The sequence below is a fragment of the Meriones unguiculatus genome, chromosome 18, assembly GCF_030254825.1.
Source record: "Meriones unguiculatus strain TT.TT164.6M chromosome 18, Bangor_MerUng_6.1, whole genome shotgun sequence".
Taxonomy (NCBI): domain Eukaryota; kingdom Metazoa; phylum Chordata; class Mammalia; order Rodentia; family Muridae; genus Meriones; species Meriones unguiculatus.
In genome coordinates, this window is record NC_083365.1 from 11,654,967 (window position 1) to 11,673,128 (window position 18,162).

At 47.5% G+C, this 18,162-nt stretch overlaps 1 protein-coding gene across 1 annotated transcript; it reads right to left on the reverse strand.

The window, feature by feature from the left end:
• Nucleotides 1–1,054: 1,054 nt before the first annotated feature.
• On the reverse strand, nucleotides 1,055–15,954 carry Itpa (inosine triphosphatase). The gene is made up of 8 exons (XM_021653650.2): nucleotides 15,800–15,954; nucleotides 11,646–11,703; nucleotides 11,484–11,548; nucleotides 10,953–11,026; nucleotides 8,868–8,899; nucleotides 7,234–7,349; nucleotides 3,393–3,469; nucleotides 1,055–1,641 (listed from the first exon to the last, which is right to left on the reverse strand). The coding sequence occupies exons 1-8, from the start codon at nucleotides 15,863–15,865 to the stop codon at nucleotides 1,533–1,535; spliced, it is 597 nt and encodes a 198-aa protein (XP_021509325.1). The 5' UTR covers nucleotides 15,866–15,954; the 3' UTR covers nucleotides 1,055–1,532.
• Between the last annotated feature and the right edge of the window lie 2,208 nt (nucleotides 15,955–18,162).

Below are 18,162 nucleotides of genomic sequence, written 5' to 3' on the forward strand. Positions count from 1 at the left end.
ACTTGAGCTGGCAAATCAGCAGGCCGAACATGCTAGGGTGAGAGGGACACAGCTGTGCATAGATGCAAGGGGTGGAGCTGCCTCCGTGTCAGTTAGTGCTGGGGATCCGGTCCAATATGTTCTCCCCTGCTGTTTATAGGCCAAGTAAAGTAGGGGGCTCGGGAAGGAGCCGAGAAGTGAACACCACGTTACTATATCCTTACCCCCTCCTATGCAACCAGTGGGCTTTCTCAGTGGTTTGGACGTTCCCTGAAGGGAAAGCCATCCCCAGAATCATAGCAAGGGACAGAGAGGTCCCCAGTACTCGATGTTGGGACCAGAAAAAGTACTGAGACAAACAAGCAATGGGAAAGGGGGTAGAGCAGGGCCCATGACCACATGCCCTGCTGAGGTCAGGAGAAATGCCTTTATCATAATGGCTGAGACCCAGGACGCCTTGCAAAGTTTGGGGGCCAAAAACTAGAGGGAGTATCTACAGAACTGCTTGGGACCCAGGAATCTGCTTTCTTCACTCATGTTTCCTAAACATACCCTTCCTCATCAAGGAACAACCTGCAAGAACCACAAGAGGCCTCTGAAGTCCCTCCCAGGGAGCGGCTTGTGGAGAGGGATGCGCTTGATGGTCCAAGGCAGCTTAAGCAGGACTCCTGTAGGCTTCTGCTGACAGGAAGGCCTTTACATTTCCTGTGTATGCAGAGCAGGGTACATTCTATGGCATACATATGGAGCTCAGAGAACAACCTTCAGTCGGCTCTCCCTCTTCATGGAGCTCTGGGGATTGAACTCAGGTCATCTGCCAGCCCATAATGTACAAGAGCATAGGGTAAACATTCTACACTGTGCCACCTCCAAGCCCTCTGCCCCATCCCGCCTGCCCCCAGCATGAATCTGACGTGAAAAAGAGGTCAGCCCATGACTCCCAACTCTAAGAACTCAAGTAGGAAAGCAGTAGGCCGGCTATGCAGGCAGGTGGGCATCCTATACAGCACTGCCCCTCCCATCACCCAAGACGGCTTCCCGCCTGTCAAAAGAAAACTCAAGAGACAGAGAGGGCTCAAAACCAACATAACATTTATTTTGGGAACAAGTATCTTCCAGAATTTACATTTATTGCATTCTAAAATCAAAAGTTGTGTTTCTTTGCTGAACCCTCAACCCAGAGCCAGAGGCTGCACGAGCAAATCTTTCTGTTTTGTTTGTTTGTTTTTGAAAGAGGGTCTCACTATGTAGCTCTGGCTGTCCTGGAACTCAATATGTAAACTAGGCAGGCCTCAAATTCACAAAGATCTGCCTGCCTCGGCCTCCTAAACTCTGAGATTAAAGGTGTGCCTAGCCAAAGGCAACTCCTGAATCCCAAAGGGCAAGAGTTTAGCATCAACTGGCCCAGAGTTCCCTTATGCAGAGCCAACTGCTCTTCCTAGACCTGGCCACTGAAGCCGGCTGGCTCCCCCAGCAAAGGGAAAGCAGAGGAATCCTTGCCAGGCCTGCCTGCCTCCTGGGGAGTTCTGCACCTGTCCCCCCAGCACATGGCCCTAGTGGTCACCAGCCCCCGCGGTCATGCTAAAGTACTCTTGTAGCTTGAGCAGGGCCCGGAACCGATGAGAAATGGTGTTCTTCTCAGCCTTTGGCATCTCTGCATACCTAACAGGCAAGAAAAGCAGCTCAGAAAACAGGGAGCCCAGACATTGGGAGGGTGCGTAACCCACTGCCACCCTGGAGCCCAAATCTGTTTTTATAATCCGACATTCTTAAAATTTATTCTTCTCTCTTATATCACAGCCCTTCCCTTCTCTCCTCTCAGTCGTTGTACCGACTGCCCCTCTGAAGAAGGTACTTCTTCCTCAGAAAAGGGCAGACCTCCCAGGGATACCAACTAAGTGTGGTATATTGAGTTTCAGTAAGACTAGGCACCTCCCTTCCTATTAAGGCGGGACAAGTAGAAGGAAAGGGTCCCAAAAGCAGGCAACAGAGTCAGAGACAGGCCCACTCCCACTGTTAGGGGTCCCACAAGAACATCAAGCTACACAACCATAACATATATGCAGAGGACCCAGCTCAGATCCACACAGGTTGCCTGTGTTTGTTGTTTCTGTTTCTCTGGGGTGTCCCCTGTATCTAGAACCTGTGCACAGGCAAGGGGCCACCAGCTTCTCAGCTTGTTAAGTCAGTTCTAAATTCCTCTGTAACAGACTTGGAGAGAAGCTGAAATTGCTTTACCGTATCCATAAGTTGTTAGGGAAGCTGGGAACAAGAATGCGGCAGGTGTTTGAGAGAAAGCAATGGAGCCTGACAGATCAGCAGCCTCAGAGCACTGTGGGTTGGAGAGCCCAGCAGCTGGCCAGGGTCCGTTTTATAGGTGGGAGGATGCTACCAGAGAGGTAAGAGGCCACACCCCGCCTTTAGGCTTAGCTACATGTGGCTAAGTTAATTACAACTGAATAAAAATGGGGCTGGAGGGCTGGAGAGATGGCTCAGAGATTAAGAGCACTGGCTGCTCTCCCAGAGGTCCTGAGTTCAATTCCCAGCAACCACATGGTGGCTCACAACCATCTATAATGAGATCTGGTGCCCTCTTCTGATGTAAAGGCATATATGCAGATATTGAATACATAATAAATAAATAAATTTATAAAAAAAATTATTAAAAAAAAATGGGGCTGGAGAGATGGCTCAGAGATTAAGATGTCTCAAAGTGGTTCACAAACAGCTCTAACTCCACTCCCTGGAATCCTCTTCTGACCCCTGGGCAGTACACTCATCTGGTGTACAGACATGCATGCAGGTAAAACACCCATTAACATCAAACAAAGAAGCAGAATAAAAATAAACTCAGCTCCTCATCTAACTAGATTCCAAGTGCTCTGTGACCAGCCAAGCAGACAGACAGGACATCAGAGGACACTCCTGACACCCAAGGACACGCTGGCCAGGGTTGCTGCAGTGTTCTTGGCCCTATGAGGGGCTGGCGAGGGAGCCAGGCTGGAACACCTGATCCAGTAACGGCAATGTGCAAATATGAGTAAGAGAATGCAGTTAGTGTGAGGTACTAAGACGTGTACCACTGTGTGGGTTTCATGTGTCTACAAAGAGCCACAGAAGTGCATTTTCCATGGATGGAGCAAATGTCATCCCACAGAACTACAGGGTTTGTACGTCTTGACAGGCAGGGCCAGAGGACAAGAGCCATTGACCACAAAATGGCCAAGTGAGCTGGGAGCAGAACCTGGATGTCTGTGGTCCTGCCATGGACTGGGCCACCTCAATTCCTGTGTCCACCCCAGCAGAAATGGCTTCAGCTGGAAGAGAGTCTGACTCACCCACATGCACGTGACTGCACACTGCAAAGTACCCACCCAACCCTGTGCACCAGGGAGGAAACCTGGGCTCCTTACGTTTGCTTATATCCATCAGGCTGAAAGCAGGGATCCCAGCCAAAGTCCCGGCAGCCTCGGGGCATCACGATCTGGCCCTGTAATAGGGAGGACAGGTGTATAAAAGGGGATGTACTGGACCAGAATGAGCGTCTTTAGTTTGTGAATCTGACTAAACCTGAATTACTCAAAATGTCTACTAGTTCAAAGGATCCACAGTACCTGTAAATTTCTCTACCTCAGTGAGGTATAGCACAGTAGCTGGGGACAGGGCAAGATTATAGGCAGAGCACTCAGGAGGCGGAAGCAGGAGGATTGTTGAGTTATCAGGCCAGTCAGGGCTACACAGCAAGATTCTGTCTTTAAAAAAAAATCAGATGAAGCCAGGAGGAATGGCACACACCTTAATCTGAGCAGGGAGACAGGGGCAGACAGAGATTTTTGAGTTTGAGGCCAGCCTGGTCCATAGTTTGAGTCCAGAACAGACAGGGCTACACAAAAAAACCCTGTCTCAAAACGAACAAACAAACAAGCCAAGCAAGATGGACTCAGGAGGCAGAGGCAGGCTCTCTAGGAGTTCAGGTTTAGTCTGGTCTATACAGTGAGAAGCTGTAAACAAAGAGCCAATACCACAAGATGGACAGCAAGCTGAGCTCATGCCCTGGCCTCCACACAAGTTCATGCATGTGCACACAGACACATGACAAAGGATGCAGAGCAGGCTTAGGAGGAACTCCGCATTTGACTGCCCACCAAAATCACTGCGATAAGACTCTACAGTTTTGATAACCTGTAACCTCACTAAAGAAAAGTTGAGGCAATTTTGAACACTTGACAGAAAACATGCAGTCTGGCAAGATGGCTCAGCAGGTAACAGTGCTTGCTGCACAAGCTACCTGATTTCACTCCCTAGATCCAACCAGCTCCCCAAAGTCAACCTCTGACTCCACATGCCACATGGCATACATGTGACACTACATACACACAATAACAATAAGTAAAAATATTACAAAATTTGCTCCTAATAGGAAGGTAAGGGTCCTGAGCTGTTTATGGTTATTTCCAAAAATAGAAGGGAAGAGCAGAGGACGTGGCTGAGTGGGGAAGTGCTTGCCTAGCATGCAGGGGGCCCTGTAATCTCAGCACTCAGGAAGTAGAGACTATAGGTTCTAGGCCATCCTCAGCTATATAGTTGAGAATAGCCTGAGCTACAAGTGACTATAAAAGAAAAAAAGTACTCACACCTATCACAGAGCACTTGGTAGATGAAAAAGAAGTGTAAGAGTACAAGGCCAGCAGGGCATGCCAGCGCACACCTTTAATCCCAGCGCCTGGGAGGCAGAGGCAGGCAGATCTCCGCGAGTTCAAGGACAGCCTCGGCTACTTAGCAAGTTCCAGGCCTGCCAGGGCAACACAGGGAGACTGTTGAAAGAAGTGGGGGAGGGCACACAGATTCAAACATGAAAATGTCACAAAGATGACAGACCAATGTCATGAAATGCCATGTTATCAGGTGAAACATCTGAGCTGGATCAGGAATGAAGTTCGGGTAGAGCAGTAGGCCAGCAGAGACCCCAGCGGCAGCACCACCACTACAGACAAGACAAGGCGCACTAATCTGAAGCATGGTGGCAAACTCCTGAAATCCCAGGCTGAGGCAGGCGTATTCCGAGTTCAAAGCCAGCCTGGGCTACATGCTGAGTTTGTGACCAGCACCGGCAACAGAAAGACCCTGCTTCAAAACAAAATTAACAAAAAGGGCTGGAAATATAGCTCAATGGTAGAGTGCTTACCTAGTACATAGAGCATCTGGCTTAGTATCCCAGCACCTGATAGGTGGGGGAGAGGGGAGGGCACAGGACAGTAAGGAGGGCAGTTATAAAAAATGGGGATTAAGCCCATAAATAAGTGACAAGTCACACAGTGCCAGCTGGAAGTTATGCTTCTGCTAGTGAGAAGCTATGTGAGCAAAGCCCATGACTAAGGCACTCTTGAGCCTCACTTACAATTGTCCACATTCTTAGCCTGAGGTCACAGCACACACAGACTTCTCCTCCTACAGGGGATGTTATAAGACAAACAATGCTGTTCATGTGCCACTGTGGACAACGTGTCTCAAGCACACCAAAGACAATGAGTACACAGGTGAGAGCAGAGCAAGGATGGAGAAACAAGGCCACCTCAAGGAGAGTACGAGCTGGTAAGCAGCAAAGTGCAAGGGCAGCCAAAGCTGGAACAGAGATCGGAAAGGACTGCAGAACTAGCCAGTCTACAGCAGCTGCTACTTAGTCACTGCAGGAAGTAGCTAACGGGAGATTTCTGGGAAAGCAACAGGCATCACAACTAACCACAAACAATCTTACTGGGCTGTGAAGCCAGGCACCTACCACTCACTACATGTTTAACCTAAGGAACAGAAAACAGGATCTTGACTCATCTGCACTCTGGGGTCACTGCAGCATTATTTACAAGAACCATGAGGAACAACCTGAAGGCTGTCAGCAAACGGAACAGGAGAGGGGCACATGTACTCCCAGCTCTTGGGAAGTGAAGACAAGAGGATCAGAAGTTCAAGGATAGCCTCAGCTACACAGTAAATTAGAGGCCAGCCTGGGGATACATAAGACCCTGACTCAAAACCAAAACCAAACGAAAAAACTATATATATGTGTGTGTGTGTGTATAATTACATATATAAAAATATAAATTATATAAGTACATATATAATTTATATATAAGTATATATAATTTATATTTTTATATATGTAATTATATATATATATATAAAAAAACAACATGTTCAGCCTTAAAACTCCCAAAGCTCTGGTGTGCTGCAACATAGGCGAGCCATGAGAACACCAAGCTATGTGAACTAAACCAGTCAGAATAAAAGCAAATTCTGAAGCAGTGACATGGAGGTGCACACCTGCAAATCTTGGTACTCAGTGCACTGAGGCAGGTAAAGCAGGGCTACAAAGCGGGACCCTGCTCAAAACTAAACAAAACCACAAGGGGAGCAGGGCAGCGGTGGCACAGGTCTTTACCCCAGCACTCAGGAGGTGAGGCAGGAGGATCTCTGATTTCCAGGACTGCGTGGTCTACAGAGTGAGTTCAAGGACAGTCAAGGGCAGCCACACAGAGGAACCCTGTTTCAAAACACCAAAAAAATTAATAATAAATAAATAAATAAATAAATAAATAAATAAAAATTCAGAAAGGCTGAGAGACAACGGAGAGACCCTGTAGGCCAGGCATGGCAGCTCACACCTGCATGGGAGGCAGAGGTAGATCTCTGTATGAGGCCAGCCTGATCTACATAGTGAGTTTCAGGACACTGAGAGCTACACAATAGAGACCTTGCCTCAAAGAAGAATGGGGGTGGGGAGAGCATGAGAGTGCTGCTGAGTGGATATGACAGAGGACCCCAATCCTCCACTTGGGGTAAAGGCAGTATTATTTGAAGTTCAAGGTATACCTTGGCCACAAGGCAAATTCAAGGCCAATGAGATACACACGGGACTCAGCCTCAAAGCCCTGAGAGGTCCTGGCAGAGGAGTAAGGCGATCTCAGCAAGCTGGCCGTAGCTGTGGCTTTGAGGGCAGCTACCTTCTGTTCATGCGTCTGCACCTTCCCAGGACCTACACTAGCAAGATCTGAGTGTCTAAGGCTAGGGATCAAGCAGGTTTGGGGACTGGCATTTTCTAGTCTGTGGTGTGCAGGTCTGTCTCACAGCAAGCACAGTAACACGAAAAGCCCCCACGACTCTAGCGTCTTCTCGCTTTGTTCCTGCAGAAGATCCTGGCCTTCTGCTCAGGCCACAGCATTCTCTGGAGACCTGCAGAACTGGTCAGGTGGTACGTACCGAGGTCTGGCCCCTGAACAGGAGTACTGGCTGGCTTGGGTCCCCCATGCTGAGAGCAAAGGTACAGAGTGCATAAGCTGATTTGTCCTCAAAGCCGGCCAGGAGCTGGTAGAGACCTGTAGGCACATACAGTAAGGGTCAGTAAATCCATGCTGTCCAGGCCCCAGAAACCCAAGGGTGTGGAAGAGTTCTCCAAACTGGACTGTGTTGGGGTGGGAGGTGGCAAGGGCTGCATTCTAGTTCTCAAGTGGGAGCTGAAGCCTCCCTTCAGGCTCTGACAACAAACTAAAACAAGGTTCTTTGTTGAGATCAGCATCTCACGTAGCCCAGCTTGGCCTTGAACTCGCTTTGTAACTCAGGCTGTACTAGAACAGAGGAGCCTCTGCCTCCACCCTGTGAATGCTGGGATTGCAGGTTTGCATCACCACACCTGGATTACCTGGCACTATGGAATGAATCCAGAATTTTATGTATGCTAAGCAGGCATTCTGCCAACTGAGCCACACCCCAGCCTCTGCTTTTGAGACTAGGGTCTCAGGTAGTCCACGTTACTCTTTAACACATATACTTGAGGATGATCTTGAACTTCTGATCCTCCTTACAGCTCTCAAGATAAAAGTTTAAGAGTAGCACACCTAATTCTATTTTTAAGTTTCTTACTTTGTAGCCCAAGTTGGAACTTGAGACCCTCCCTAGTATAATATGGCTCCACATTTTTCTTTTCTTTTTAAAGATTTATTTATTTTCACATATTCTGCCTGTACCAGATCTCATTACGGATGGTTGTGAGCCACCATGTGGTTGCTGGGACTTGAACTCAGGACCTCTGGAAAAACAGCCAGTGCTCTTAACCTCTGAGCCATCTCTTCAGTCTGACCTCATACTTTTCTAACATAAGATTTCTCAAAAAAGGGTTTTGTTTTCAAGAATTTATTTATTTTTATGTACATAAGTGTTTGGGCTGTATATATGTGCCCAGAGGCCAGAAGAAGATGACAAACTCTCTGTAACTCAAGTTATGGACAGTTTAAGCATCCTTGTAGGTTCAGGGAACTGAACCTCAGTCATCTGCAAGAACAAGTGTACTTAACTGCTGAGGCATCTCTGCAGCCTGTTTTGTTTTTATGAGATGGTCTTACATGTAGCCCAGGCTCGTCTTGAACACTGGATCTTTCTGCCTCAGCCTCCTGAATGCTGGGATTATAGGAATGCGGTGACTGACTTAAAGTTGTTTGTTTTTGTTTTGTTTTTTTTTTTACACACCTAACGTGGGAACATTTTGGCATACATTCCTAAATGAGAAGATATAGATTCCTCAACCTAGAAGTGGCACCCCCTCCCTGAAGGCAAAGCTAGGTCATAGCTGAAGCAAAGAACCACAAGCAGTCATTAAGGTCAAGTCCCTTGATAACCAGAACCAACTAGCCCATTTGTCTCTCAAACTCAAAGCTTTTTACCTTTATCTGTCCCAACTCTCCATTTTAGCGCTTTCTGGAGCATAGGGGAAGAATGAGCTATAACAGAGATGAATATGGACGCCAATTGCAGGGCCAAGAGCAGCTGATTATTGAGTGGGGACTACTCCCAGACTCAATCCCTGAAGACCTATGGGAAGAAACAATAGGGACACATACCTTCAGGCTTCAGCTTCTCTAGGAACCATTTTCTGCAAAAGCAAGAATGGAGAGTCAGGTACCAAGAGCAGACTAATCTTCCTATCACCTGCTCTGCTCTACACCCAACAGGGATCAGAGCCCCCAGATGCACGAGAAATGAAAAAGAATGTCTCAAGACAAAACTATAATCCAAAAAGAATAATCCAAAGGCTGGGAATATAGCTCAGCCGTAGAGGAAAAGAAGAAAAGGGGAAAGGGTAGGGGGCTAAAGGGGAGCCAGGGAGGCAGAGGAAAAAGAAGACAAAATGTTGTATCATCTCTGAAATGAGCAGATACCACAGTTCAACGTCACTACATAACCACATTCTCATAATTAAAGAAAACTATGTCTCTTTGATTGCTTGGTTTATAGCAGAGTCTCATGTAGCCTAGTCTGGCCTAGAACTCCCTACATAGCCAAAGATGACCCAGAACTTTTGATCCACTTGCCTCTCATCTTCTAAGTGCTAGAATTTTAGGCACACACTATCATGCCTGCTCGCCAGGTATGTAATGCAAGGGTTGAACCCAGGGCTTTAGTACACAAAAAAGGCATGTGCTCTACCATCTCAGCTACATCCTCACCCACCTCTGAGATTCTCTTATTATTTTATATATTATTGTGTTTTGCCTACATGTATGTGTACACAGCACATGTGTGCATGGTGCATGCAGAGGGCAGAAGAGGACGTTAGACTACTTGTGAGCTGCCATGTAGGTGATGAAAATTAAACCCAGGTCCTGATTAAGAGCAGCCAGTGCTTTAACAGCTGAGCCATTCTCCAGTCCCTCTTTTTAAAGATTTCCTTATATGTGTGTGCAGGCACACTTATCTATGTGGATGTATGTGCATACGTATGTACAGGTACTATGGAGGCCAGAGGAGGGTGTTGCATCCCTTGGAGCTGGAGTTACAGGAGTTTGTAAGCTGGATACGAATGCTGGAATATAAATTATTCCAGTCTTCATGACTGAGCAACAGGCACTCTTTAAAAAATATATATATATTTATTTTTTAATTTATTACAATTCATTCACTTTGTATCCAGCTGTAGCCCCCTCTCTGATCCCCTCCCAATCCCACCCTCCCTCTGTCTTCTTCTCCCATGCCCCTCCCTCAGTCCACTGATAGGGGAGGTCCTCCTCCCTGTCCATCTGACCCTAGCCTATCAGGTCTCATGAGGACTGGCTGCATTGTCCCCCTCTGTGGACTGGTAAGGCTGCTCCCCACTCAGGGGGGAGGTGATCAAAGAGCAGACCACTGAGTTCATCTCAGAGACAGCCCCTGTTCCCTTTACTAGGAAACCCACTTGGACACTGAGCTGCCATGGGCTACATCTGTGCAGAGGTTCTAGGTTATCTCCATGAATGTCCTTGGTTGGAGTATCAGTCTCAGAAAAGACTCCTGTGCCCAGATTTTTTGGTTCTGTTGCTCTCCTTGTAGAGCTCCTGTCCCCTCCAGGTCTTTCTATCTCTCCCTTCTTTCATATGATTTGCAACAGGCACTCTTAAGGGCCAACTCATCACCACAGCCCCTATCTCTAATATTCCTTGAGGTCTCAGTGTAGCTCTAGCTGGTGTGGAACTCCCTGTATAGACCAGGCTGGCCTCAAACTCATAAAGAGTTGCCTGTCTCTGCCTCCTAGGTGCTGGGATTAAAGGTGTGTGCCATTACTCCCAGCTCTTTTTATTTTCTTGTTTTTAAAACTTTATGTGTGTGTGAGAGAGAGTGAGAGAGAAAAAGAGAAACAGAGAGAGAGAGAGAGAGAGAGAGAGAGAGTGTATGCAGGTGCCCCAGAAGGCCAGAGGCATCAGATTTCATGAAGTTGAAACTACAGGAATTATAAACTGCTTGATTTAGGTGCTGAGAACCAAATCTGGGCCCAGTGGAAGAGCAGCAAGAATTCTTAAATACTGAGCCATTTCTCCAGCCCTATATTTTGATACTCTTAATCCTTCCTTGGTATTGATGCCAGGATAGTGAAAGACCCATAATATCAGATAACTAATCACTTTACTCTTCTGGCTGGTGCCCTGCGGGGTAAAGATGGTAGGGGTACTCACATGTAGGGGCCAGGGAGTCCCCCGAGGGCATTAAAGCAGAGACAGGTATCCTCCACAAGTACAGGGCCCTGCACCTGTAACACAGAGACAAGCTGAGTTTCCTCAGGCTGGGGCCTGGCCCACAGCTAGGTGAGGGTGAGTTCTGCAGTTACAGGTCCATCAACAGCCAGGTAACTCAGCTCTCTTTGTCTTCAACTTAGAGACGTGGACATAAGAGCACTGGCAAGATAAATCTTACTCACCACAGAGCAGTGAAGTGATGGAAACCAGCTAGGGAGCCCGACTCTCCATAATGTGTGCCTTCCCAGCTCTGTACACTGTGTGAGTGCAGGGGGGTGGGGTGGGGTGGATTCATGTAAGGGAGATGTATGGCTGGAATGTATGGATGTAAGATCAGAAAAGTGAGTGCTGGGACAGAACAGGCAGTGTTCCAAGCCACCACTGAAGGCAGTCTAGCTGGCAAGTCATAACAAACTCTTTTATTATCTGTTCCCACAGGAAGACTGAAGGGGGGCCACAAAGCTTAAGTACCTGGCGAGCTGCCTCCTGACACTTCTGTATGGAAATTTCATCCGGTTCTCCCTGGTACTCAGGCACTTATCAAGGAAAGAGACAGACAGATGTACAGAGTCAGGACACAGGAAGACAGGTAAATTAAACCACTTTTAAAAATGAAACAAAACAAAAACATACGGTCAATTTTCTGTGCCACCAGAGTACACGGTAACTTATCTCCTAGAATCTGAATGACCTGTTCCAAAATGAAAGAACATTGATCACACCATTTGCTAACAGTTCCCCACTGATTCCACTGCTGTGTGAGGTGTCATCCATGCTTCCCATTAGGTAATATTCCCATTAGTCCTCAACAGCTTATTAAATTAGGCCCATAACCTCATTCCACCTTTCAGAGACCCACCAGCATCCCTTCCTTACACCTCCATCCCTTCCAATTTCTTTTTGTTATTTTACTGCCCTAGCTGACAATCACCGTCTTTTGGATTTAGAATAGCAAATCAGGATGTACCAGCAGTTCCCATGTCTGCTCTTTCTTCTTTCTTTAGGCCCTGGCTGGCCTGGAACTCACTGTGTAGCCCGGGCTAGCCTGGAACATTTCCTGCCTTTACTATTCACCAACTCAGTACTAGTATTACAGACATGTACCATCCTGCATAGCTTCCCAGTGACTTTTAACCCTATTAAAATCAAGGGCTAGAGTGGTGTGAGCTATTGTTTTGAAAATTATACCTCATATAGTTTACTTTCGTTGTACCTCTGTGGGGCCAGACATGTACTTTACCACTGAGCTTTCCTCGTTGCAAGCCACACATTTTCACGAGACAGGCTTTCACTCTCTAAATCAAAGTCCTCCTACCTCAGCTTCCAGAACGCTGACCTTAGAAGCATGTGCCACCATGTCCCACTCTTTTTGGTCAACAGACTATTATTTCTATTGCCACAGGAAGATTATGTGTTCAAGGCCAGCCAAGGCTATACGGCAAGAACCTATCTTGAAAAAAAAAGAGGGAGAGACCAATAAAGATGGCTCTGCAGGTAAGAGCATTTATTGCTTTACAAGCCTGGGAACCTGAGCCTGTCAATCAGGCCCACGGTGCAAGAAGAGAACCAACTCCTGAAAGTTAGTCTCTACATCATGTCCCCCTCCCCCAGCACATACACGTAATTAAAAAAAAAATTTTAGGGCAGGGCAGTGGAATCAAACTTTCTGAGTATCCAGGCAGGGGAAATGGCAGCTCATATTTTTAACTGCCAATGCTGTGCCTAGAAAGGTTAAAGGAGGAAGATCATAAATTCAAGGCCATCTACAGAGTCCCTTTTACAAAAAAAAAAAAAAAAAAGTGGGGGAGGGGAAGACCTGGGGCTAGAGAAATAGCTCAGTGGTTAAGAACACTTGCAGAGGACACCAATTTGGTTCCTACTTCCCAAGGGGCGGCTCACAACCATCTCTAACTCTAGTTTCAATCTGACTCTGGTCTCCAGTGCCCTCTCCTGGTCTCCATGGGTACTGCATGCATGTGGTACACAGACATACATACAAACTCATAAACATAAATACTTTGTAAAAATGGGGCTGGTGTGCTGTGGTGATGACTCAGTGGGTAAGAGCACTTCACGCTGACCTGAGTTCTGGTCCCCTGCACAACATAAACTCCAGGATAGCCATGCTACCTGTAACCTCAGCCTGGGGAAGGCTGAGACAGGAAGACTGCTTCCACCTGCCACCCTCCCCCGCTCCCAAACAAAGAGCACACTCCAGGTTCAGTGAGAGACTCTGTCTCAAGGAAATAAGGAGGAAAACAATCACTGTCTTCACTGCACACCACACACACACAACATCTATACACAACATGTTAAAAGATTTCATAGGCTTTATTATCATGCCAACAGACTATCAAAAAGATGCAGAGAGGGTCTGGGGAAATAGCTCAGTGAGTAAAGTGCTTCCTGCAGAAATACAAGAACCTGAGTTCAAATCCACAACACCCAGTAACAAGCCAGCTGGTGGTGTAGTGCCAGCTCTAGGAGGCAGCTAGAGGCAGCTGCCAGGGGCTGGCCGACCAGCCAGTCTATCCAAAACAGTGAGTTCTGGGGTCAATGAGAGAAACTGCCTCAAAAAACAAGGTGGATAGTGGCTACAGAGATGGCTTGTTGAGCTGGGGTGGTGGAAGCGGAGAATGCCTTTAGTCCCAGCACTCAGGAGGGAGAGGCAGGAGGATCTCTGTAAGTTTGAGGCCAGACTAGTCTACAGAGTGACAGCTACCTAGAGAACCCATCTCAAACAAACAAACAAACAAACAAACAAAGCACCTCTTGATCTTGCAGAGAACCAAGGCTTGGTTCCCAGAACCCACATGGTGGCTAAGGGCCATCTGTAGAATGCAATGCCCTCTTCTGACCTCTATGGACACTCCATGCACACGTGGTACACAGACAGAAATGTAGGGAAAACACCTATATACATAAAATATTTTTCTATTAAAAAAAAGTGGAGGAGCAATTGAGGAAGATATCCTCATCAACTTTGCCCTTCACATTTGCCCACACAGGCAAGCACATATGCCTCATACACACACATGCACACACATACACACACACACACACACACGCCCAACACAGGCAGAGGCAAGCAGATCTCTGTGAGTTCAACACCAGTCTGGTCTGTGGTCTGGCATTCACCATTCTGCATGGGCTCCATTCAGGTGGCACTGACTGTCTACCAATGAATGTGGCCTAAAGAGCCCAAACCTTTAATCAGGATGGCTCTGGCCCGTTAACAGACCACCCTTGACCTGTACAGAAATGCTATTAGTCCCTATTTTCAGTTGATGAAGGTTCCCGTGCTGTATGAATTGGTTAGCCTCACATATATCCAGTGGGCATCAGGCTCTGATTCACCCGTACATGACCCTACCTTCTGAGCAATGCTAAAAGAGAGCAACCTCAACTGAGGCCAGAGCTGACATCTGTCAGATGCTTTGTTACTCCCTCCCACAAACAGGGAGAAAAGAAGACTAAGTGGACTGCAAATGGGCATCCAGAGGAAACTATACTACCCTGTCCTTCTGTCTAGAGTGTGACCACAAGGAACTACCAGCCAGTTGGGGTAGAACACTCCTAAATCTCAGATTGTAAGTTGAGGCTAACTTGTGAAACACAGCAAGTTCTAAGTTGCAGACAAGACTGAACTATCCAGTGAAATGCTATCTTAAAAACAAAACAAAAAAGTGAGGCCCCGGCCAGGTGTGGTGGCACATGCCTTTAGTCCCAGAACTTGGGAGGCAGAGGCAAGTAGATTTATGCGAGTTCAAGACCAGCATAGTCTACATAGTGAGTTCCAGGACAGCCAGAACTACCTATGTTCATAACAAGAACCTGTCTCAAAACAAAACAAACAAGAAAGTGAATTATCTGACCTATCTTCACTTCCAAAATGGTCCTACCACATACAAGGGAGTAAGAAACACGGAATACGGTGGCCCTGCTGAGCGCAGCTCCCATCCCCACCCCCATCAGTGCTGAGACATATCCTTTCTGATCACATTCTCTAATACATGTGTCGTCAAATCTAGGTAGAAAAGCAGCGTTTTCAAGCTAGGAGTGTAGTGCAGTGATGGCAATTCTGTAAGTCCTGGGTTAGAGCCAAAGCACCTACTGTCAGAAGAAAAGGAAAGTCTCTGGGTCTTCATTCTAAAAGCTGTAGCATGTAAAGCTTCTGACAAATTTGCTACGATTTTCTTTTGTTAACCTGCCTTTCCTTATACTGTGGTCAGCCATGATTCTTAGGAGGTATTACACATTTCAGATGTGCAAAGTGCCCAGTGGTAGACAGGTAGGGTGTGAAGTACCCTACCAATGGTCAGTTTGGATCAACCCCGCACACTTTGTATCTGCCATCACTTTTGGGGAGGGGAGATGTCAGAACTCAGGTTTGAAATCTAGGGCTTAAGGGGTGATCTTTGTCATAGATGCCACTACTCCAGCTCCCACAGCCAGCTGACTTCACCAACTCATGCCAAAAAGCGTGTGGTGAGACAGGCAAGTAGACCCAGAATTTTGGAGACAGGAGTGTTAAGAGAACAAGGTCAATCCTGGCTACACAGCAGGGTCAGACTTGGACTACTCCAGCCCTTATCTCCAAAAGTGAGAAGGAAAACCTTAAATGCTCCGACCCTTAAGGCGGTCTCTCCCCAAGCCCAGCTTTTCCAGGGGCTAACCGACCTTCCGCGGGGATCCAACTCCCGGTGTTCCCTGCCTCCTCTTTCCTGAGGAAAGCCCTGCAAGCCCTATCCCACCCGCCTCCTAGAGAGCCCCACACCCCACGACACCTCCTCCAGCTTCTTTGCGTTTCCCGTCACAAACACGATCTTCTTCCCCACCAGAGACGAAGCCATGGCAGGCGCTGGTTAAGGACAAGAGTGCCCGGAAGCCCTTTGCGGGGAACCCTGAGACACTTCCGGCTGCAGGCGGAAGTAGGTAGCTCGGCTCCCGGTGCTACCTGAAACCTAAAGCAAATCTCAGGCTGCGGCTGACAGCGAAGTGGCAGCCCCGGCAGATGAGCACCCGGCAGCGGCTGCTGCCTGCGGTGCCAGGGACGCGCCCCGGGAAGGACGCGCGGAGCCGCCGGCATGCACCTCTCAGGGATTAGATGAGGAGGGGCCAAGAAGCTGCGCCGCGACCAACTGCCGCTCTGTGTCCTGGGCGGTGTGCGCCCCTCAGGCACCTCCAGCTCTGTCACGAAAGACGTAATCTCCAGGCAAGGACTATTAACCTGGGTGGCTAGCCTAACCTCACCTTCAGACCCACACCTCGAGGACCAGCTCGGTCTACTTCACTGCGAACGTAAACGAGCGAAACCAAGCCATCCTTTACTATCTGTCAGGCTTGGGAGTTAGTGTTTCGACTCCTTTTCTCTTGTTCACCTTAGCAAATCCCATCCCTTCTCCATGGTCATTCCTTCAGCCCAGTCTCTGCCCTTGCAACACACAGCAAGATTAGAATGCTCCTGTTAGCCCTGCCACATGCGTGCACGAGCCCGCTGAAGCCAGAAGAGGACATCATCCCGTGCAACTGGAGTTACCGGTGCTTTTGAGCTGCCTGGTATGGATGTTGAGAACCAAATCTCGATTCTCTTAAGTTGTAAGATCAAGCTGGAGAGATGGCTCCGCGCTTAGGCGCACTCACTGTTCTTCTAGAGTTCTGTTTCCAGCACCCAAAGATGGCTCACAGTCGTCTGTAACTCCAGTTCCTCGGGAAACACTGTCCTCTTGTGATCTCCGAAGAGCACCAGGTACACACACTGTGCACTCATACACAAAAACAAAAACAGATCTTTTACAAAACGAGTGTGGGGTGGGTGCTAGCTAGAGTGGTGCACACTTGCAATCTTAGCGCTCCTAAGACTAATAATACAGGAAGATCATGAGTACAATACGAGCCTGTGCTATATATTGTGTCCTGGATATAGCTTGATGGTAGAACATTTGCAGGCCAAGGTTCGGACCCCAGGACCACACATGCAAACGATGTAATCCTAACCAGGCCTGGTTGTTTAGCTTAATGTTATTGACCTCTCACAGTCTCGGGCATTGGCATGTGCTGTAGATGCCATTTAGGAGCTTATGGGACTTAGGCAAGCACTGTACCACTGAGCCACATGCAAAGACCACTAATGAATTTTTTTTTTAAACTAGAACTGTCCTCACAGAGTAGCCAAAGCTATGTTCTCCACAAATCTTCACTCAGTGATCTTAATAACGTGTGTTACAGAGTTCAGAGGCTTTGCTGTATACTGCGTCTTTGGAGACAGGCCATAAACTTTCCCCTTCATTGCCCCTCCAATAGCATTATTTTGTTGAGGAGTCATGGCTCATTAGAGTTGACTGAGAAAGGCTAGGTTGAGTACATGGCCCTTCCTGCATGGCACCCATCTACCTTCTCCATGAAGTTAAAGGGAATCCTCAGAAAAGTGGAGAAGTAGAGGAGGTATTTAAAGCAATGGTGACCTCTTGGATGTTAAATGCCTCAGCTCCAGCCTCTGGCTGGGAGGAGCTTGTTGCTGGTTTGTATGTAAGTATGGGCAGATACCATGTAGTATGGTCAGTTAATCCCCAGATACCACATCCCAAGTGGCTGGCTCAGAGAACCCAGGCAAGGGTGCTGAAGGACTGAAGAAAGGACAGACACATGCCCGAGGAAGCTGGACTCCGGTGGGATTCTCTGATACCTCTGCCCGGAACATCACCATTGTTAAATCTGCAAATATTAACTTTGTGTCAGTAAAGAGATCACTGGCCTGACATAGCAAGCCATGTTATTACTTTAACATGTATTTAGAATTTTTAGTATTTAGAAAATCTAAATATTTGTTCACTGGTTATGGAAAGAAATATAAAAATATGTGCAAAAATACTTGGTTTTTTTTTTTAACTTATTCACTTTTATTTTATGTAGATCGGTGTTCGTGTGAGGGTGTCAGATCCCCTGGAACAGGAGTTACAGACAGTTGTGGGCTGCCACATGGGTGCTGGAAATTGAACCCAGGTCCTCTGGAAGAGCAGTCAGTGCTCTTAAGCACTGAGCCATCTCTCCAGCCCTTTGCTTTTTTTCAAGACAGGGTTTTCCAGGTGTAGTCCTGGAACTGTCTGAAGACCAGGCTAGCCTCAAATTCAGAGATCCACCTGTAAAGGAG